At 37.0% G+C, this 23453-nt stretch overlaps 1 protein-coding gene across 1 annotated transcript in view; it reads left to right on the forward strand.

Moving 5' to 3' along the window:
• Positions 1–9525: 9525 nt before the first annotated feature.
• ulk4 (unc-51 like kinase 4) overlaps positions 9526–23453 on the forward strand; it is a 235374-nt gene continuing 221446 nt past the window's right edge. Inside the window, exons 1-9 of the mRNA XM_041248083.1 lie at positions 9526–9608; positions 12090–12236; positions 12554–12653; positions 13295–13434; positions 13894–14056; positions 15024–15125; positions 15287–15370; positions 16332–16407; positions 17302–17400. Coding sequence (XP_041104017.1) covers positions 12099–12236; positions 12554–12653; positions 13295–13434; positions 13894–14056; positions 15024–15125; positions 15287–15370; positions 16332–16407; positions 17302–17400 — 902 coding nt within the window. The 5' untranslated portion in view covers positions 9526–9608; positions 12090–12098. The remainder of the gene's footprint in view (positions 9609–12089; positions 12237–12553; positions 12654–13294; positions 13435–13893; positions 14057–15023; positions 15126–15286; positions 15371–16331; positions 16408–17301; positions 17401–23453) is intronic.

Genomic DNA, 23453 nt, shown 5'->3' on the forward strand with positions numbered 1-23453 from the left:
CCTGTCGTTTTTTTATCTGCACCAATGATGTAGATCAGGATAATTAGGAAATTTCTAAAATTTGCAGACAACACAAAGCTTTGGGGAGTGACTTCCATATCTTCAGCCACCCAGGAAATCCAAAAATATTTAAGAACCAACTTGACAAACCAACTTTGAGATCAATCAGCTTACAGCAAATGACCTCCTCTCATTTGTAAATGTTATTGTTCTTAGATTAGGTGCAGAAAGCTTCACCTGTGGGATTCAGTACTAAATGCAATGCTCATATGTCCCACCAGTGCCCTCACTACAGAAAATCAGCCTTGTGGAGCTCTTTTAGAAGCAATTTGAAAATACTGAAATGAAGAATCACACAACACAAATATGACAATAAACAGATAAGAAATTAAATACTAGGTAAAGGACGTTCAAGCAACCCTTAAAATATTTAATTTAGGACAACATTGTTTTTGTTAAATGCAACACAAACTGCATTGTACACAAACCTTGAATATGAACACTTTTTTTTTTTTTTTTAGAAAGGATGAGTACACACCACAATCAGTCACATTAACACATACAGTATGATTTAAAATTAAATAAAACTTATAAACAAGTTGTTTCTCTTAAAAAAAGGGATATACTTTGATAACCTGAAGTTTAAACAGTACTGGGTCTAAATATTAATGTAGAGAGTCCATCTTTTGTAAAAATGGCACCTCTTCCACAGTGTAATTTGAATTAGTTTGTTTTACCAAAGAAAACTATAGCCCTGTTAAGCCCTGTTAATACTGTTAAAATGTTTAATATACAATATGTTTATCTGACTGTGCAGGTATTCTTTTAAGTTTGAGTGCACAGGAATGCATAGGTATGTGGTGAACATGGCCAGATTTGCTTTAATTTTAACTAGGGAATGATTACATTGCAAGGTCTGCCAAATCACATGCAGTGTTCAAAGGTGTCATTGCTTTAACATTATTAATAAACCCCTGCTGACCAGACAGTATTTATTAGCAATCACTGCATAACGTGTACAAAGCTAATCAGTAACTGCAGTGGAAAAATAACTGGCATTTTGCAGAAGAAAAGGCTGATCTCTTGTGTTGCACCTTCAAAGAATCATTTAAAGTAAAGTGTTTAGTAACTGTTACAGAACATTATTAGAAGACTGATTAGAAAACCGTAGTGACTACCTCTGCTGATACAAAGTCTACTGCCTTTAGTAGAGTTAGGAACCTGGGCGGCTGTGACATCACAGATGAAGTCATGCTCCAGTAACAGAGCTAACATTGTTTATAAAAACAGGAAGGGAACAACACTTACACTGTACATTACAGCCTGGCTAGTAATCTGCTTGTGTCCACTCAAATGCATTGGCCATTAGTCTGCAAGTGTTATGGTGTTAAAGCATAATGTTCATGTATACCACACACTTGCTCACTGCTGTCTGACAAGGGGTATGTTTAAAGAAAAAAAAAATCCCAATACAATGCCCTAATTATATTATCTGTAGAAAGAGTGCTAACCAAAATCAAATTTATTAACTCTTTTGAGCTCATCATGTTACTTTAAGTTATTTTATGTTTTTTTTTTGTTTGTTTTTTTACATTAGGGAATTTAGGACATGCACACTTCTGAATCCTGGTAAGATAAAAGACAAACATGACCTCCTGTCAAAGATAAAAGACAAGCATGACCTCCTGTCAAAGATCAAAGACAAACATGACCTCCTGTCAAAGATAAAAGACAAACATGACCTCCTGTCAAAGATAAAAGACAAACACGACCTCCTGTCAAAGACAAAAGACAAACATGACCTCCTGTCAAAGACAAAAGACAAACATAACCTCCTGTCAAAGATAAAAGACAAACATGACCTCCTGTCAAAGACAAAAGACAAACATGACCTCCTGTCAAAGACAAAAGACAAACATGACCTCCTGTCAAAGACAAAAGACAAACATAACCCCCTGTCAAAGATAAAAGACAAACATGACCTCTTGTCAAAGACAAAAGACAAACATAACCTCCTGTCAAAAACAAAAGACAAACATGACCTCCTGTCAAAGACAAAAGACAAACATAACCTCCTGTCAAAGATAAAAGACAAACATGACCTCCTGTCAAAGATAAAAGACAAACATCATCTCCTGTCAAAGATAAGACAAACATCACCTCTTGTCAAAGATAAAAGACAAACATGACCTCCTGTCAAAGATAAAAGACAAACATGACCTCCTGTCAAAGATAAAAGACAAACATGACCTCCTGTCAAAGATAAAAGACAAACATGGCCTCCTGTCAAAGATAACATACAAACATGGCCTCCTGTCAAAGATAAAAGACAAACATGACCTCCTGTCAAAGACAAAAGACAAACATAACCTCCTGTCAAAGATAAAAGACAAACATGACCTCCTGTCAAAGATAAAAGACAAACATCACCTCCTGTCAAAGATAAAAGACAAACATCACCTCTTGTCAAAGATAAAAGACAAACATGACCTCCTGTCAAAGATAAAAGACAAACATCACCTCCTGTCAAAGATAAAAGACAAACATGACCTCCGTCAAAGTTAAAAGACAAACATGGCCTCCTGTCAAAGATAACATACAAACATGGCCTCCTGTCAAAGATAAAAGACAAACATGACCTCCTGTCAAAGACAAAAGACAAACATAACCTCCTGTCAAAGATAAAAGACAAACATGACCTCCTGTCAAAGATAAAAGACAAACATCACCTCCTGTCAAAGATAAAAGACAAACATCACCTCTTGTCAAAGATAAAAGACAAACATGACCTCCTGTCAAAGATAAAAGACAAACATCACCTCCTGTCAAAGATAAAAGACAAACATGACCTCCGTCAAAGTTAAAAGACAAACATGGCCTCCTGTCAAAGATAACATACAAACATGGCCTCCTGTCAAAGATAAAAGACAAACATGACCTCCTGTCAAAGATAAAAGACAAACATGACCTCCTGTCAAAGACAAAAGACAAACATAACCTCCTGTCAAAGATAAAAGACAAACATGGCCTCCTGTCAAAGATAAAAGACAAACATGACCTCCGTCAAAGACAAAAGACAAAATGACCTCCTGTCAAAGATAAAAGACAAACATGGCCTCCTGTCAAAGACAAACACCTTTCCAAAATCTGACCAGCATACTTTATATGAAGGTTCATCGCTCACAGAATTCTAGATGGTCAAATTGGATAGGAGATCATAATCTTTTTAAAACTTTCTAGAACCAGAATGCGAAGCAATAGGGATTTCCCCACAAAAAAACACCCAGTCTGAAAATGAATTAATCCCCAATTGAATGGTTATCCACTGCAGGAATTCCTGTAGCATGTAGGACATATTCCAATCCAACTATTTAACTAAATCAGAATATCATTTTCAATTAAATCAACAATCTTTAATCATATATAGTCTGATTCCTGACTCCAGCTATTAGGGCTATACAGTAAGTCAGGTGTCCTGTCCTAACCATACAGTTACCGCCAGATTTCAGATTCACTCTGGGCCACCACCAAATATAATCTCTTGTTTGATAGGAGTTTCCATTTCTGGTATGTGCAGAATTGTTTACTTGTACTTTGACTCAAGCTCTTTTATCCTGTAACTACAAATAAGTCAGCAGATGTTAGGACCCCCCCCCAGAGTTTTACACTCAGTTTTCTGTAAATAGTACTTTTAGTTGATTTGTGCACAAGAAATAACTCTAGAAGTTGGAATAATGGCAGGATGTACCATTTCTCCACTGGCTTTTACCATGGCAATGGAAGTAATTATTAGGGCATCAAAATGAGTAGTGGGAGGAGAGCGCTTGGCTTCTGGAATGCAACTACCACCAATTCGAGCATAAATGGATGACATGACAACAATGACTACAACAGTAGCCTGCTAATCGGTTACTGGGCAAATTAACCAAAAACATTGAATGGGCACGAATGCAATTCAAGCCTACTAAATCAAGGAACATCATAATTAAAGGTAAAGTAGTAGATAAAAGGTTTTACATTAATGATGAGGCAATACCAACAGTGTCCGAGAAGTAAGTGAAAAGTCTAGGGAGATGGTATGACGGGAATGTAAAGGACACAGTTCGTGTAGGAGAAGTTAGATAACAAGCAGTGGAAGGGTTGAAGAGCATAGACAGCAGCGCTTTACTGGGCAAAATGAAACTCTGGTGTTTTCAGTTTGGTCTACTGCCAAGACCGCTGTGGCCACTGACTGTGTACGAGGTTTCCTTGACAACAGTTGAGAAGCTGGACAACTGGAAGCTGCTAGAGACTGGAAGATGCTGGCAGATGTTGGTCAACGGCTTATTTTTCCACCTGAGATTGCCACCACTAACCTTCGACCAGACATTGTCTTGTGGTCTGGATCAGCACGCTTTGTTCATCTGGTAGAGTTAACAGTACCATGGGAAGATACTGTGGATGAGGCGTCTGAGAGGAAGAAACTTCGGTATGCTCAAATAGCTGCTGAAGTGGAACAGCGAGGATAGACAGTCCGAGTTTACCCAGTGGAGGTGGGTTGTCGAGGATTTGTGGCACACTCTACAACCCGATTTTTCAGAGACGTCGGGTTCAGTGGACAAGAGTTGCGTCGCACAGTGAAGAACTTATCTGAAGCAGCAGAAAGGAGCAGCAACTGGCTGTGGTTGAGACAGAAAGATTTTGGATGAGGATCTCAAGCACAATGGAAAGAAAGCAACACTGATGTACAGGTAAGTAAGTTGGGCTGAGCTGAGTGGGGGATGGAGGGGGGTGATGCTGGGACGTTAGAGTCACTGTTGAGCCCTCTTGAGGTGTCGTGGGCTAGTCAACGAAACACTGAGGATGGAAGGTGTCCACATGAAGACCCCAGAGATGTACCCTACTTAGCTCAATCCAGATGGTTGTCATGCTGATGCGCTGGGGAGACCGTACTGGGTTGATCCCCGGAGCCAGCATCGTAGCCATTGTGTGTGCTGATGCGCTGGGGAGGAAAAATGAGCTGATCCCTCGATGCATTACATTTCAGCAATCAACACCAGACAGAAGGATATCTACATCATTAGATGGAAAACAACGCAAATGGATGGAGATGCAGATGGATCACATTAGATTGCGCTCTAGGAATCAATACGTTACGAATAGAACCGCTCTCGGTCCAAGTTTAGTCGTGCTTCAAGTTGTAAATTGAGAGTACATTACCTTTAGTAAAAAAAATATCACACCACCGTACTGTTTACTTGAAATTACCATATAGATCTGAAAATAAAGCCTTATTATTTGTGGCTAATAAACACCGAAAACTTATTTTGTATTAGCAAGGGGGGTGGACCAACTAAAATATATATATATATATATATATATATATATATATATATATATATATATATATATATATACACATAGTAACGAAATAGGTTAACACAGTGTGATGGGGAACTCCTTGTCTATATGAACATGTTTGGAACTGGCAGTGAGGGGGTTAAATTTCTCCCTGCCAGAAAAACATGTGAGAATGTGGCTGGAGCTCTAATTGAATAATTATTGATTAATTGGGCTCCAGCCACAGGGGATATAAGCCAGGGGAGAGGCCCTGGCTGAGAGTGAGTGTGTTCCTTTGTTTGGGAGTTTGCTTTTATGTTGGAGAGTTTTTTGTTTAGAATTAAAGGGAGACCTGGAACCTGACTGTTTATTTTGTAAGTTCATTTTGTTTATTTCTGTTTGAATCTCTTTTTGTTGGCCCTTGTGCCTGTTTATTTGATTATTTTATTTAATAAAGAACTTTATTTTTGCCTTTACTCTGTCTCTGAGCCTCAATCCACTCACCAGCCTGTCACACACAGGCATGCACCTAACACAGGATAAGGAAATCCATACACAGGCAGAGGGCGGGCGCGAACCCGCGACCTCTCGCACTAAAGCATAGCGCCAATACCGGGCTTATGTCTTTGTATGTGATTACGTCACCTACCAGCCTAGCTGCTGCCTTCTCCCGTGCACCCGTGCACGCTATAGAGTATATGACATAAATGATGTAAAATTTGTAGTATTAAAACAGCTAAAATTAGACAATCTGACATATAAGAATAAAAGAAAGTAAATGGATAAATAGACTGAACACAATTATGCCAGTGGGACTCAACAGAAAAGAATGAACTAATTAATTCCAATAAATATATAAAAGTTAAAAATAATTAAATAAACAAAATTCATTCAAAAGTTGTGAATGCTGATGCACTGGGTAGACCAAATCAAGGCTGATCCTCAGAGCCAGCATTGCATGATAATACAAATATAAGTTTATATAAAATGATGTTAATTAGAATTAATATAGATTTAAAGATGTAAGTAAAAATGATGTCACAATATATAGAACACCATTACATCATGTAAGAATAAATCATGGATTTGAATATAAACAATAACAAGTAGTTGTCATGCTGTCAAACACCTATAAATACATCCAATGTTTTGATTCAAATACATGCTCCCTTGAGAAAGATATGTACAACATATCAAAATATTGGGCAGCTGGCTCTTTGAGCTAATATATATATATATATATATATATATATATATATATATATATAGATAGATAGATAGATAGATAGATAGATAGATATATATATATATGTACACAGTGCCGTGAAAAAGTATTTGTCCTCTGTCTGATTTTCTCCATTTTTGCACATTTTTCACATTGAATTTGGTCAGATCTTTTTGTGGGTTGTAGTAGTATATAAAGGGAATCTGAGAGAAAAAATGACACCAAAGTTTGGTGCTTCTTTCATTTGTTTGGTGTGTAAGGTAATCAAACATACAATCTACAGGTGTGAAAAAGTTATTGCCCCCCTGTCACAAAGACGGCCAGAGTGGGGGACGTCCGACCAGAAACAGGAAAATAAACAAAGACAGAGAGAGGTGGAGTTTGGTGGAGCTGAGCGAATGGTCTCGCTCAGCATTTAATGAATGAACAGACACAGAAAATAAACGGTTGGAACAAACAAAAACACAGGACACGGCACATTCGCCAAAATAAACAGACTAACAAAACAGACGATACAGACAAACACGGTGAGCAGATATTTATCTACTATTATTATTCTTATGATTATTTTTACCTCCGTCTCCTATCCCGTTCTCCACTCACCGAACACCCAACCCTGAGTGGGTGAAAACATGTTGCTTCTATGCAGCTGTACCAAGACTCGATTGCTAATCAATCATTCAATTGGAGTTTCGATACAACTGCACGTGAATTAATAAAGTGCAATTCCCCGTGCTCACATATTATTACTTTTTACTTGCACGTGAAGTGCTGTACAATCCTCGTGCCTAAAAACAAATACACATTTTAAACACTCGTGTTACACAGACCTGTTTATATCCCATGTACCAGTGACTATACACCAACATTTAACACACCACACGCAACATATAACAGATAATATACACAGGGGCGGGCACTTTGTCACACCCCCTAGTTAAAGGGATAATTACGGTCAGCTGTTTGAAGACTTTGGCCCTTACCATCAGAGTGAAGTTGTCAGCACACAGGTTCTAAGAGGCACATCATGCCACGATCAAAAGAAATTCCTGAAGACCTCTGGAAAATGTTGACGCCTATCAATCTGGAAAGGGTTACAAAGTCATTTCTAAGGCTCTCGGGCTCCACCAAACCACAGTCAGAGCCATATTGTCCAAATGGAGAAGTTTGGGACAGTAGTAAATCTTCCCAGGAGTGGTTGTCCTGCCAAAATCTCTCCAAGAGCAAGGCATAAAATTGTCCAGGAAGTCACAAAGAACCCTAGAACAACATCCAAGGATCTGCAGGCCTCTCTCGCCTCGGCTAAGGTCAGTGTTCATGACTCCACCATCCGAAAGATGGATTCAAGGCAGAGTAGCAAGGCAGAAATCACTGCTCACTAAGAAGAACATGAATGCTCACCTCAAGTTTGCCCAAAAGCACCTGGATGGTCCTCAAGATTTCTGGAACAATGTTATAGTCAAAATTGGAACTTTTTGCCCAACATGGGCCCCATTATGTCTGACAAACACCAAAGACTGCATTCCACAGCAAGAACCACATACCAATGGTCAAGCATGGTGGTGGTAATGTCATGATTTGGGGATGCTTTGCTGCTTCAGGACCTGGACGACTTGCCACCATTGAAGGAACCACAAATTCTGCTCTGTATCAAAGAATTCTACAGAAGAATGTCAGGCCATCTGTACGTGAGCTGAAGCTGATGCGCAGCTGGGTCATGCGGCAAGACAATGATCCGAAACACACAAGCAAGTCTACATCAGAATGGTTGAAAAACTAGAAATTTAAAGTTTTGGAATGGCCTAGTCAAAGTCTAGACCTAACCCCCATTGACATGTGGCAGGATCTGAAACGAGCAGTTTATGCTTGAAAATCCACAAATGTCACTGAATTGAAGCAGTTCTGCATGAAGGAGTGGGCCAAAATTCCTCCACGGCGCTGTGAGAGACTGATCAATAACTACAGGAAGCGTTTGGTTGCAGTTATTGCCGCTAAAGGTGGAATAACCAGTTATTGAGTCTAAGGGGATGATTACTTTTTCAGATGGGGCCATTGGGTGTTGCATAACTCTCTTTAATAAATAAATGAAATAAGTATCAAACTTGTGTGTTATTTGTTCACTCAGGGTCTGTTTTATCTAAATAATATAAAATGCAGAAAATCAGACGGGCAAATACTTTTTCATGGTACTCTGTGTGTGTGTCTATATATATATTTTTATATATAGTTTTAGCTCAGAGTCAACTTCCCAACATTTGGTATGTTTAACATGCCAGTTAAGAGAAAATTTGTTTGAAAACAAACACTGGAAGTATTTATAAACTTTTAGAATGTATAAATTATTATTTTTATTTTAGGTTTAGAAATTATATGGTGGTTTGGTTTTAATATAATAGTGTTTACAAATAAAAATAACACCACTGTTGGCGAGATCACTGCATCCTAGTATTATTTTCCTGGTTTAATATAAATAAATACAAATACAAAATAATAGTCATACAGTAGCTAAACACGCCGCATTTCTGGTCTTGCCCACGCTTTCATTCGACTGTCCCGAACAGTTAACCCGCCAAGTGGTTTGTTGGAATATAACGCGCTAACATCATAGAAGACTATGTAAAACATAGTTTTAAAACTTTCTTTTTAATAGACATCAGAGAATAAACATAACTTCAGGAGACGAGATGGTTTGACCTAAAAGCTCTCTTCAGCGTCCTAACTCGTATCTAAGGAACCAAGGGTATGACTCAATGGTAGGTGTGCACGTAATAAAGGATTTATTTATAAAAGTTAAACATATGTATATATTAAATATATAGAAAAAACACAATATTTATAAAATAATGAATGCAGCCTTATTTAAAGAATGTAAACAGTTTCCAGATTTCTTGGTAGTTTATGTAACATACGTTTCGTACACCCCCGTTTTTGTTCATTTCTGCGTTCCAGTAGTGTTTCCGGTATTGCTGAATGGCTGAGTGAAACGACAGGCAAGAACTGACGGTTTGAACCCTGTTTTGCACACCGGCGTCCATAACACGATCATTTCAAACAAATATTTATGGTATGCATTTGCACGTTTTTAATTTATTTTAAGAATACAAAGCTGTGTTCTCGTTACGCGTTCTAGCATTGCTGTCTTAAATCAAGCAGGTTTGTCTTTCTGTTTTGCACATATCATCGTTATTACATTGTTTTGGTTCAGCACCGTTGGTTTTTGTTTCGTGAGCTTTTGTTACTGTCATTTTATGTGTTTTCTAAATTATGTAGAATGCCTTGTATGTTAATGCATTTCGACATTTCGTTATTGTAAATACTGCATACACAGGGTATTGGACAAGGAAGCATTTTTATTAGTTATAATTTACAGTGCATTATACGATATTTTTTAAAGTATGTTGATCTTTCATTAAAATTGAGTGTTTTTTTTTTTTTTTTTAAACTGCGGTAGATTTCTATATTTTTGCAAACAGTTAACTTGGAATGCAGAACAACTGTAATGTAGAATTTATGCTTCTATAACACAGAACATGGATGTATGCTTGTACTTGTCAGAATTACTGTGTGTGTGTGTGTGTGTGTGTGTGTGTGTAATAAGAACATAAGAAAGTTTACAAACGAGAGGAGGCCATTCGGCCCATCTTGCTCGTTTGGTTGTTAGTAGCTTATTGATCCCAAAATCTCATCAAGCAGCTTCTTGAAGGATCCCAGGGTGTCAGCTTCAACAACATTACTGGGGAGTTGATTCCAGACCCTCACAATTCTCTGTGTAAAAAAGTGCCTCCTATTTTCTGTTCTGAATGCCCCTTTTTCTAAACTCCATTTGTGACCCCTGGTCCTTGTTTCTTTTTTCAGGCTGAAAAAGTCCCTTGGGTCGACACTGTCAATACCTTTTAGAATTTTGAATGCTTGAATTAGGTCGCCACGTAGTCTTCTTTGTTCAAGACTGAACAGATTCAATTCTTTTAGCCTGTCTGCATATGACATGCCTTTTAAGCCCGGAATAATTCTGGTCGCTCTTCTTTGCACTCTTTCTAGAGCAGCAATATCCTTTTTATAGCGAGGTGACCAGAACTGCACACAATATTCAAGATGAGGTCTTACAAATGCATTGTACAGTTTTAACATTACTTCCCTTGATTTTAATTCAACACTTTTCACAATGTATCCGAGCATCTTGTTAGCCTTTTTTATAGCTTCCCCACATTGTCTAGATGAAGACATTTCTGAGTCAACAAAAACTCCTAGGTCTTTTTCATAGATTCCTTCTCCAATTTCAATATCTCCCATATGATATTTATAATGTACATTTTTATTTCCTGCGTGCAGTACCTTACACTTTTCTCTATTAAATGTCATTTGCCATGTATCTGCCCAGTTCTGAATCTTGTCTAGATCATTTTGAATGACCTTTGCTGCTGCAACAGTGTTTGCCACTCCTCCTACTTTTGTGTCGTCTGCAAATTTAACAAGTTTGCTTACTATACCAGAATCTAAATCATTAATGTAGATTAGGAATAGCAGAGGACCTAATACTGATCCCTGTGGTACACCGCTGGTTACCACACTCCATTCTGAGGTTTTTCCTCTAATCAGTACTTTCTGTTTTCTACATGTTAACCACTCCCTAATCCATGTACATGTGTTTCCTTGAATCCCAACTGCGTTCAGTTTGAGAATTAATCTTTTGTGCGGGACTTTGTCAAAAGCTTTCTGGAAATCTAAATAAACCATATCATATGCTTTGCAATTATCCATTATCGATGTTGCATCCTCAAAAAAATCAAGCAAGTTAGTTAGACACGATCTCCCTTTCCTAAAACCATGTTGACTGTCTCCCAGGACCCTGTTACCATATAGGTAATTTTCCATTTTGGATCTTATTATAGTTTCCATAAGTTTACATAAGTTTTATATATATATGTAAACAAATCTCAGTGTCCAAATCTGAAGCTATATCTAATCTATATATATATATATATATATATATATATATATATATTTATATATATTTTATAAAATATTTTAAAAAACACACAGTGTTTCTACTAGAGTATCGATATATATATATATATATATTTATATTATATATATATATATATATATATATATATATATATATATAAATTAGCTCAAAGAGTCAGCTGCCCAACTTTTCGATATGTTGTACATATCTTTCTCAAGGGAGCATGTGTTTGAATCAAAACATTGGAGGCATTTATAGGTGTTTGATAAAAATTAAATTTGATATAAAGATTAATGCAGTCACTGAAAACTACTCTTGAAACTATTTCTGTTGTGGAGGCCTCAAAAGACAGCTCAGTAACAGATTTTGAAGTTTACTTTGAAGGTAGGCGTTGTCATAAAACTCAGTAGCCAACAATTTGTTCTCATTGAGTAATTTCAGTAGTGAGGATAATCAGTGGCAGCTGACATTAAAGTAACAGCCTTGTAAAGTTGGCTTGTATCCTCACTGTTTGTGATGTGTCAAACTTGTAGAATAACTATGCAGTACAGATATGTTAGCAGTAATTTTGTTTTACAGAAGTGAAAGATGGAAAACTTTATTCTATATGAAGAGATTGGGAGAGGAAGCAAATCTGTTGTGTATAAAGGAAGGAAAAAAGGAAGCATACATTTTGTTGCCATCATCTGTAGTGACAAGTCCAAGAGAGCTGAAATAACCAACCATGTAAGTATCTGACAGTTTGATTTAACATTTAAAACATTTTTGTGACTGACTTGTATAGTCCATGAATTATGAAGAGAGTGAAAATAGGTATTGTCGTGTCAAATATTTTGACCCTAAATTGTATAAAATCTTGATTTTATTGCTAGTGAATGTTTTCTTTAATGTCATAGTTTTTATTATACACATGCAAGAGCAGGGTGCTCTTACTTTGCATGCTAAGACTTCTGCCCACTTGCTCAGTTTGCTTTACAAGAAGAGTTTCCAGAATGGTGTTCAGGCAGTTTCAGTACCGTAATCTATTAAACACATTTCCACAGGTCCGTCTCACCCACGACTTAAAGCATGAGAATGTTGTTTCATTTCATGAGTGGTATGAGACCAGCAATCATCTCTGGCTTGTGCAGGAACTCTGTACAGGTGAGTCTTATAAAACCACACTATGTGTAGCCAAAAATTTACAACAAGTATGTTTATTTTCTTCATTAAAAAGTTTTTTTTTTTTTTTTTTTACAAGTTTTGATTTATTTAGCCATTTACTGCGTCTTCAATTGATGCTTAAATTGTTTATAATAACTGCACCTTTTAAAACATTAGATAATTTTCTTCTCCTTTTAAACTTGTCATCAGCAAACATCTTTTAGAGGAATTAAGACGCTGCACAGTTGTTTACTTTTTTTAAGCTAAATAAAAATGGTGCATCTCACCGTTGTTACTTGTTAAACAACACTATTAAATAGCATACCTTTGTAAAACAGTAATACCTCATATTTAGAGTAATTTTGTATAGGTGGGAGTTATATTGTTTTTTAGAGTAGTTTTGTGAACCTATTTTCTTAATTCAGCCATCACATTCTGGACTCTAACGTCATACTCGGGTTAGACGTGGTTCTGAGAGCTCACTGATGCTTTCAGTTTAAAATGTCACCAGGATGCGAGTGGTTCTGTAAATGTATTATTGAACCCACATCTAAGTGGTTATATAACATGGAATCAAGTGCAGCTTGTTTTCTGTAAAATGTTCTTTTGTGTCACGCAGTAAATATATTTGTGTTTTACAGGGGGTTCTTTGGAGGCTGTTATAACTCAGGATGAGTATCTTCAAGAAGATGTGGTGAGGGAGTTTGGGATTGATTTGGTTAAAGGGTTAAAATACATCCATGAACTTGGCGTCCTCTTCTGTGACCTCACTCCTGCAAAGGTAAGATACTGTATTTGAGGTTTTCAAAATGCGTGCACACAGCAGTGACTACAAATGGTTTGCTCTGTAACATCATCAGCTAAAATAATTAATTGGCAGACCTAGATACTGTAGGTGTTGATAACCTCAATATAGTGAAGTCCGTAAATATCTTCTTTTGAAGGCATTATCCCTAGATCGTTAAGTACTGTGCTGCACTGCCCTCCATTTGAGGTCCCTTAATCAGAATCTAGCCAAATGTCTAGATACTGATTAAGGACGATTAGGCTATTTAGCTCAAGGTTTTGGATCATCTAAGCGCTATTAAAAATAAATATATCTCTTTCTTTCTCTTTTAACTAACAAAATATCTGTAATATGTCAAATTTAATTTGCATTTGAAACTATTTGGATTTATGTATACACTGCAAATGCCAGAAGCTGTACTAAAACTCAACTATCTCATATCATTCTGTACAGATACTGCTGGATGGTCCAGGGATGCTGAAATATTCAAATTTCTGCCTATCTAAAGCAGAAGGTGAAAACTTAGAAGAATTCTTTGCTTTAGTTGTCTCAGAGGAAGGAAGTGGGGACGGTGGAGAAAGCACACCAAGAAGAAATCTCAAAAACCGAGTTCAAGGTTATTTCCTTTGATACTGCCTTATGATAAGAAATGTGCTATTTTGATAAAAAATAAAATAAAAACATAGTTCTCAGTCTCACTTCTATTTAGTATAGCATCAACTTTATTACATTTTTGACTGACTTGCATAATCCATGCTTATAAAGAAAGTGACAATAGGTATTCTTGTGTGAAATATTTGAACTGTAATTCGGATTGGTGTTCCATTAAGTAATTTTTTTAAAATCCAGATTTCATTGCTAGAGTGAATGTTTTCCTTACTGTCATAGTTATTGTTACATATATACAAGAGCAAGGTGTTCTTCTTTCCTATGCTAATACTTACTTCTTCAACGTGCTGTACTAGAAGGTTCCAGAATAGGATTTGGGAAGTTTTTTTTTTTTTTTTTTTATTAAGAAACAGTACCATAACACTATGTAACACATTTTTTGTTCCTGGGTAGTAAGTGTTATTTCCTAATTGCTTATGCCTCAAAAGTATAGAAAATGGCTATTATTCCCCACAAACTTTGCTTTTGTGACCAGGACAGTGATATTTCAAAATATCACTATTTCCAATGGGAAAACGGGCAAATGTGTGTCTTTTCGTTCACATAGTCAGAAAAAAACAACATATGAATCCAAATTAACATGTATTTATACTAAAGTAATACAAAAATGACTACAAAGGATTTAGAAGTGAGTAGTTTTTTGAGATTTACGATTATACTGTATTTACAGTATAATCCTAAGCCATTTTTCTATTTTTATATACATTCAGTCTCGCATTTTTCTATGTGCACATTAACACATATCAAGACGAGCTTTGAACTAAGAATATACAATACAATTTGAAAACTTCAATGTAAATATACAGTACTGATAGAGCTGCAGTCGGTTATCTCTATATAATTTAAGTGTTTATGTCACTAGGTGATAATTGAATGTGTTCTCTATACATACTGTATATGTGTTAATTTTCCAGGATCTCCAATGTATGCAGCCCCTGAAGTTGTAAAAGGATCAGATTTCTCCATTGCCAGTGACTTTTGGTCATTAGGTTGTGTATTATATGGCATGTTCTCAGGTTTGTCTTTACTTTTAATCCATTATCCTTTGTTCATGTACCAACCTCCTTCTTAATTTTTTTTCTTGTGTCTGTTGCAAATGTGATGTTTTTAATTAACTTAAAAATAGTTTGCTAATGCAATTTTGGTTCCTCTAATTCAACTATTTTATATTTTACAGGCAAGCCACCATTTTTTTCAGAAAGCTTTACTGAACTAATTCAGTTGATTTTGTACGAAGATCCTACACCCCTGGAATCAAAGGGTACAAGCTAATTTAGTTTTTTTTTTTTTTAATTGATACCTTTTTGTTTGAAAACTGCCAGATTCTGAGATTCAACCAAGAAAGGATGGCATGGAAGGCATATTTTAATTTTGTCAAATGGAATTAAAATTATTGATGCATGATAGTCTTTATGTTACTGTTAAACTTTTAGCTATATTTTAGCCAGTTGTGATGGGTATGGGCATGGTATGGGCATTCTTTTTCATGGTACAACATATACGGGTTGATCTAGAAAGTTTATCACATCAATAATATAGTCCGTTGATGTGGTAAACTTTTTATATATATATATACACACACACACACACACACACAGATACAGCTATGGTCAAAAGTTTTGCATCACCCTAATAAAGTGCTTCATAAAGTCGAGTGAAGCCTGCTGAACAATGTAACTTTAACATGTTGAATTACAAACCACTTTGTAGGTTTCCATGTACCCACAAAAATGGACAAATTTGACATTTCGAAATCTAACGTACACATATTCAGTTAAAATGTTTAAAGTACATGGCGATGACAAAATCATTCCAGTAAATCTTACCTAATACATGTACTGTATATATTGCTATAACTTCTTTGGTCTCATATTTGCTCATATGAAAAACACACAGTATGTTAAAGTGAATTTGATTTTTAATGGTAGTTTATTAGAAGCTGTTGAGGAAGAATATTTATCAAAAGGTCTTTGCAAATACTTCAGACTTCCAGAAGCAACTTTTGTGTGCCGGAAGAGTTCCTTGTGCAGGTCAGATCTATGAAGTGATGGTAATACATATTTGATAAGGTTTACTAGGATTATTTTGATAGCGATATATACTTTAATTATGATAACATATATATATTTTTTGGAACCCTCGGTACCTTATTTATAAATATAAAGCCTTTGAGAGAATATGGATATAAGTAATATAGGAGCTTGACTTCAACTCTGTTCTAGGTGCGGCTACTGTCAACCCTTCTGCTGAGTTTCAAAGTCTGATAAATGGTTTGCTTCAAAAGGATCCTCAGAAAAGGTAAGAGCTGCTTATTCACATTGTGTTTAATGTGCTGCCATGCTGTATTACCATACAAGTGGGAACTGCTCATTACATTTATGAATGCAGTTCAGGTCTGCATGTAAGTGTAATGAAAACATAGTTTGAATGTTGGCAGCGAAATAAAGGAAACATTATATCTTGAGATGTGGTGTTTGTTATTTAACCCATAACAAAATGAAATCAGCAGTAATTATTCAAATCCAGCACAAGAGAGTTAAAAGGTCAAGACAGGAAAACATCTCAACTCATCAACGTAGGAATAAAACTGAATAAAACTTATCAGTAGACCCACACGTACGTTCTGTAGTTTAAGGAATTGCATTACTTCTTTAATCCAGATAACTTGTGAGGTGCTGGAAGCTTGCTTGTTTTTAATTAATAGTGACATCACTGTGTGCTACACTCTAAAGTTCTATGAGTGGTGTGGGATCAGTGGACAATTGTAGAACTTGAGGAGGAGTGTTAAACATGTAGGTCCAGAATGGGGCCAACCTGGGATAGGACCAGTGCATACTGCTTGGTTATATTTTTCTCACAGACCGAATCCAAGGCCTTGTAAATGTTAGCCAGTTTGGCCTTGGATGTGATGTTGCAATAAACATGTCCATGCACCTGGGTAAGAACGGACTCTAATTTGTGATGAAATCCAAATCTTGTTTCAATGTAGACAGTGCTGGGTAATGAAAAGAAAAAAAAATTGGTATAGCAATTATTGAATGATATATATTCTAAGTATACTGTATGGAAGTCTAGCTTATTTGCCAGAAAATAAATTGGATGACTATGCTGCCTGTCTTGAAAATCAAAATAATTCTGCCTGATTTTATACATCTTACCAAAATGTGTTTTTTTTTTTTTTCTTATATAAAGGTTGAACTGGGCAGCGTTACTCAGGCACCCGTTTTGGCAAGGAGCTTTCACTGGAGGAAAGGAAGCCACGTCTTATGAAGACAAGAACGTCAGCTTAAGGTGAAGCTCTAAACCTAGTGACGTATTCCCATGCAATAGGTCTTCTTAGTTGTCTCAAGAAGTCTTAGTACTGACACTCTATTTCCATTACCTCCAGTATTGACGGCTATTTCTTGGCAACTGGGGACTGTTTTTTAAGGAACCTGCACAACAATGGCAATGTAGTTCTACATACACTATGCATGCTGAATTCTGCCCTTGCACAGCATTTCATTGCATACAAGTGTATTTAGTAATTTGTAAATGATTACTCTGTAAACAAATTGTGACAGGGTTGGCTGAGTGGTGACGTCAGCCCAGATGCTGAAAGAAAATACAGTTAGTCAGTACTGCAGGGCAAAAGACGCTGCTGTGCCGTTTAGTTAAATAACAAAAAGAAAATAAATATTTAAAGAAAACACTGCTCACAGTGCGAAAATAAAAAGATAAACAAAAACCGGTTTACTACAGGTCAGGCTGGCATCGCCTTCGCTGTTCCTATAGGAAATTTAAACAAAACCTTTCTCCTCTCGCTTTCCCGTAGTCTCTTCTGTACACCCACCCAGAGTGCAGAGAGCTGCAGGTTTATATACAGGTGACCATCTCCAGATTAGCAACAAATTAATCACTTAATTCAGGAGATGGCCACCTTCTGCACAAGGTTTTTAATTACACACTGGCAGAGGACGAGCTGCCTAATCTCGCCTCTGCTAGAAACCAAACAATAACAAGACACGGCTACACCGTCATATATTTAATAAATAAATCATAATACAAACACAAAATAATAAACTGCACAGGGGCGGAGGGGTACCCCGTTCTAATAAACAAATACATGTACAGGGCTCCTTGCCCTGTTACACAAATAAACAACAGAAAATAGTTACCAATACATTTATATAGGGTTTATGCGCTACAGTGGGTTAATGTAGGGCATTGAAACAAGGATCTCTGATTTGTAATGTTACTGCTTGAGCTGGCTTTAGTAGTCATGAAGTGCATATAATCTAAAATGCAGTCTGCAACTTGCTATTGATCCTCTGCTGATATTTATTCAGATGAATATTTGCAGTCATTTGGATGAAGTAGACATTTCAATGCCACATACAATACTATGAACTTCCTGGGAAAGCAATTGGCTCTACTATGTAGCTCATTTGATGTCAAAATGATATGTTGTGACAAGCACACTGTAGTGGTGAAGTGAGACCCAGAAGAAACACACAGTACTGCGAGGTTTAATGTGAATTGCGCTGTTGTGCAGTTTATTAAATGAACAAAGTAAAAGGTTTAAACAAAAACAGCACACGGCACTTTAGGCCAAAATAAATAGACAAACAAAACGTAATAACACTAAACAAAGCAGACCCTAACAAAAGAATGCTAAAGAAACAAACAGACAATAAACAATAACTCGCATCGTGCTTGTTTATAAGACAGACAAATCATTTTTACCTCTTCTCCACACCCGTTCTCCACTCACCGAACACACAACCCTGAGTGAGTGAAATGTGCATCTATATATACTATTGTGCGGGAATTCAGTTACTAATTAGTTATTCACTACTGGCATTATTATAAAAAAACATTATTAGCAGCAATAGATCGCATTTGTACAGCTACAGTGCCTCCTATTTGCTAGGATAGGAAAAAAATAGACTTCATAAAGGAGGGCTGAAAGAGGAATTACATTTAAAAATCACACTTAAAACGTATTGTGTCACCTGTTTGTTTCAAATATGTTTTTGTTTTTTTAAAGAGCAGTAAAAAGTAAGTTGAACTGACTTAAATGTATGTTTGAGAGAACTCTTTCTTTGTACATGGTTTTTGTCTACCTTAAAGTAGTTATTAAATTAACTTGTCTGCTATTGTTTTTAAATGGTTCAAGTCACATCTCACTAACAGAAAGCAATTTGTTTCATTAGGAGACTCTGCTTTTGCATTTGTATCGGTTGCCTTAGGCATTCCCCAACCAAGGTTTGTACGCTAGTCTGGAAGTCTTGAAACAGTATGGAAATATGCCAAACTGATTTCCAGAGCTTGAAAATGCTTGAAAAACCATGTCTCTGTTATGAAAGTATTGAAAAAGTCTGGAATTTTACTAGTATCGTGGGAGAATGAAAATAATTCTGCTATTTATTTTTTTATTATTACTAATAATAATTGATCTCGAAAGTGGGTCAGCATCTCAAGTGGCAACTGTCTAGGCAATTTACAAGTAGCAACTACAGTATATTGCTTGCGACCAAATCCCGCAAGGATTGCCCCATGTAACACCCCTGACAACGTCCTGACAACTCAAGCAATCCTATCCAGTCAGCGCACTGGTATATGTTGCATGACTCTGTCTGCCCCAGTGAGACGAAGGGTAAAGTGGACACTATGACAGCCAAAGTACAGGTAGTGGACAAAAAAATGGAAACACCAATGTAAAGTCACTTAACAGCGCATTGGCCCATCACGTGTGGCCAGTACGGCCTATATGCGCCATGGCATTGCGTCTAGCAGCCTCTGGAATTCTGCAGGAGGGATGCTGCACGAGAAAGTCAATCTACGAGAAAGTCAATGAACTCACGCCTGGTTGTTGGAGGTGGAAAATGGTGTCTCAGGTGTCGTTCCAGAATATCCCATAAATGCTCGATTGGGTTCAGATCTGATGACTGAGAAGGTCATGACATATGGATCACATCAGTGTCATGCAACCACATTTGCTCTGTGAATGGGAGCATTGTGATCCTGGAACCCCCCCCAGCAGGAAAGAAATGCTGCAACATGGGGTGAAGATGATCACTCAGTAACATTAAGTAATGATTAGCATTGACCTTGCCTTCTAAGGCAATGAGTGCACCAAAACCATGCCAGGAAAATGCGCCCCACAGCATTATTGAACCACCAGAGGGACTGTAGAGTTCTTTAGGTTGGTGCCACACGTGCACTCGTCCATTTGTCAATAACATGGTGAAGGATGATTCGTCTGACCATATCACATTTCTCCACTGCTAAGTAGTCCGTTGCCTGTCCTCTTTGTACCACTGGACTCTCAGTCGTGCATTGCCAGGTGTGATGAGCGGTTTGTGGACTGCAACCCTACTGGTGTAGGGTGGCTTGCTTTTTTCTTTTCTCGGCAGACCTTTTTGATGAAACTGGTTGCTCGCGCCCCAGTTTTAAATTTGCAGTCAATTGATCTGCGGTTGCTCACCTGTTTTGCCTTGCACTTTGAATTAATGCACGGATATCATATTTGAGATTGTGTGCATTCACTGCTGAGTGACAGACAGATCGAAACGGAGGCGAACGTGATTTATTTACATATCAACGCACTGAACCGCTCACGCGACACTATTATCAGTGTTAGGGCACGGTGTACATACAACACAGTGTACGAAAACAAAAATAAAGCACTATAAAGTCATAAAACTATAAAAGGTGCTGTGAAAATGGCATTCGCTACTCCTTAATACATTGAGGTTCTGCTTATTAACCTTGCTATCTAAATTTTGGTGGGATCTACAATCCCTGAACAAATCTCTGTTCAATAATAAACCCCGACTCCGGTTAGTCGCCCGGCGATCGGCAGTTTTGACTTGCTTGCTCTTCGGTATCCAACCCTGGTTCACACACACAACCGTCGCCGAATGTCAGCTTCTTTATATTCTGATCTCGGGTCACTCTCATGGCGATCAGAGGATTGCAGCAAGGTTGATTGTTTATGTCTTTTTGTCCGGGTAGTGTGGACAATGTTCAGCCCCATTGGCTTTGGCTTTGCAGCAGCCCTGAGGTGAATAAATGGGACCTTTTTATACCTGATGCCCCGTTGGAACACACCTACCTGCTGATTAGATTCCACACCTTGTAATTGCACGCAGCAGGCAGGCTCGCCCAGGAGTGTCAGGTACTTCATGAATTAATTTAAATAAATACATACCTTAATATATAATATACATACAATATACATTTACACAAAAAACCCTCTTCATGCGCAGGGCTCCTGGCTTGCCACAGTGCTGTGTACACTTACATTAGTGTCGGGTAATTTACACAGTAGCAAAATCCATAGGTTTACAAAAAGAAAAAGCATTACATTGTAAGCACAACTAGCTTTTGGTTTCCTGTAGCCATTCTGCATTAGCGCTGTACACGTGGTTGATGTTGCTGAAGAGCTTGATCATGGCAGATAAATGGTTAGGGTGGATATGTGATGTGTGGATACACGACGGATTACTGTATTAGCTTTTTTAAACTGAATCCTAAACTCTGTTTTTCTTTCATTTCTATAGAAATGTATTGTATTTTGATTTTCTTCTGTTTTGTCCTGTACAGTGCTTTGATGTACTTTTTGTATGAAAGGCACTGTGAGGCGAGAGTGTATTAAATGGAATGTCCAGACAGTAATTTATGTGTACAGAAATAAAATAATTTATTTTTATTCTCTATACACAACAAAATAATTAAATAACAAAAGAAAACAAAATGGTGTGAGGGAAGGAGTGCAGGGGTGAAATCCAAAACAAACCGTGATGACTCGTCTTTAATTGTCTTCGTGGCGACCCATACATAAACAAAAAAGACAAAAGAAATGTTAGTGTTTTTTTTGTTTTAAAAATCCCGCTGCACCAAACCAGTCTCTCCCTCCACCCGTTACTCCTCCTATTTTACTTTTGGACCAATCCCGAACACAGTAGTACGTTCCCTTTAGTATGTAATGTCCCGCCTCTGTAGTCAGTGGAACCCCAATCCCCAACTGACAAGTGTCCTTATCCTTCACTTGACTCCAGTGGCTGGAATTTACATACTCGTACTTCCGCCCCTCACCAAGGTGCCGCCCCTCAAAAGATGACTTTTGCCATGGTCACGAGATCTTGGTAAGGGAAGTCCCGAGTTGGTTTGATGCCATCTACTGTCGGGAGGCTGAATCACAGACCGAAATCCCTTTGACTCATCACAGGCACTATATATAAATGAAGTATTGCTTGATATTGATTAAGGTACTATTTTCTACAAAGACTTGTAACAACCTTCCTATATAAAAGTGAATCTTCTTTTTTTTTCTTTGTTTTTTTCTTTTAAAAACAATAGAAGTAAACCACTTTGTAAATATGTCCAAGATATTAAATGGCTTGCTTTTTTCTATTTTTGCCTGTTTGGTACATCAAGCAGCATATACTTCCCCCAACTTAGTAAAACAAAACCTGCGTTATATTTGTGTTCTAGAATTATGTAACAATTCTGTTTAAATGTAGACGAGCACCACTGCTTTATGTCTGTGATTCATAACCTTTACAACGCTGAGCTTCTTTCTTTCCACAGTAAGGCCACAGTCATACTTTCTTTTTACACAAATAGATCTTGAAATTAAGCCTGACTTCTCCCTGGAACAAGGCTCACTTCTGTTTCTGATCATCTGGTTTTCATATTTCTTTCCACTGTACTTCATATATTTTAGGATGTCTTATTTACATAATCATCTAAAGCAGTGGTTCCCAACGTTTTTGAACAGGATGGCTGTACGGTGACGTCAGACCAGAAAAAGAAACCAAAACATGTACTGGCAGGTGAAACTGAGACTCTACAGCACTCAGCGTTTTATTAACTAAACAAATAAAAGGTTTAAACAAAACAAAACTACATAAAACGAAAGGCACGTTGGTCAAACAACTAAACAATAAACAGCAAGAAGTAGTATGCTGGTTGCAAAACCAGCATACTACTTGTTGCTGTTTATTGTTTAGTTGTCTGCACAAATTTAATAAGGGTGCGTGACTGTCAGCTAGTTAAATAATCAGTAGCTGATCAGTCACGCATCCTCACAAGGATTTTAAAATATAAAACAATAACAATAACAAATAATAATAACAATAACAAATAATGTGGTGGACAGGACCTTGCTTGTCCTTTCAAAATAAATCAAAACACAGCTTTTCACCGTCATATATAATATAAATCATGTACAAATACATTCAAATTACCGGTGCGAGGAAGCATTTCTTTGTTTTGTTTCAATAATAATATTAATAATAAATAACACAACAAAAAATAATAATAAAAAAGCACAATTTGCAACTAAACCTGAACAG

The sequence above is a fragment of the Polyodon spathula genome, chromosome 4, assembly GCF_017654505.1.
Source record: "Polyodon spathula isolate WHYD16114869_AA chromosome 4, ASM1765450v1, whole genome shotgun sequence".
NCBI classification, from domain to species: Eukaryota; Metazoa; Chordata; class Actinopteri; order Acipenseriformes; family Polyodontidae; genus Polyodon; species Polyodon spathula.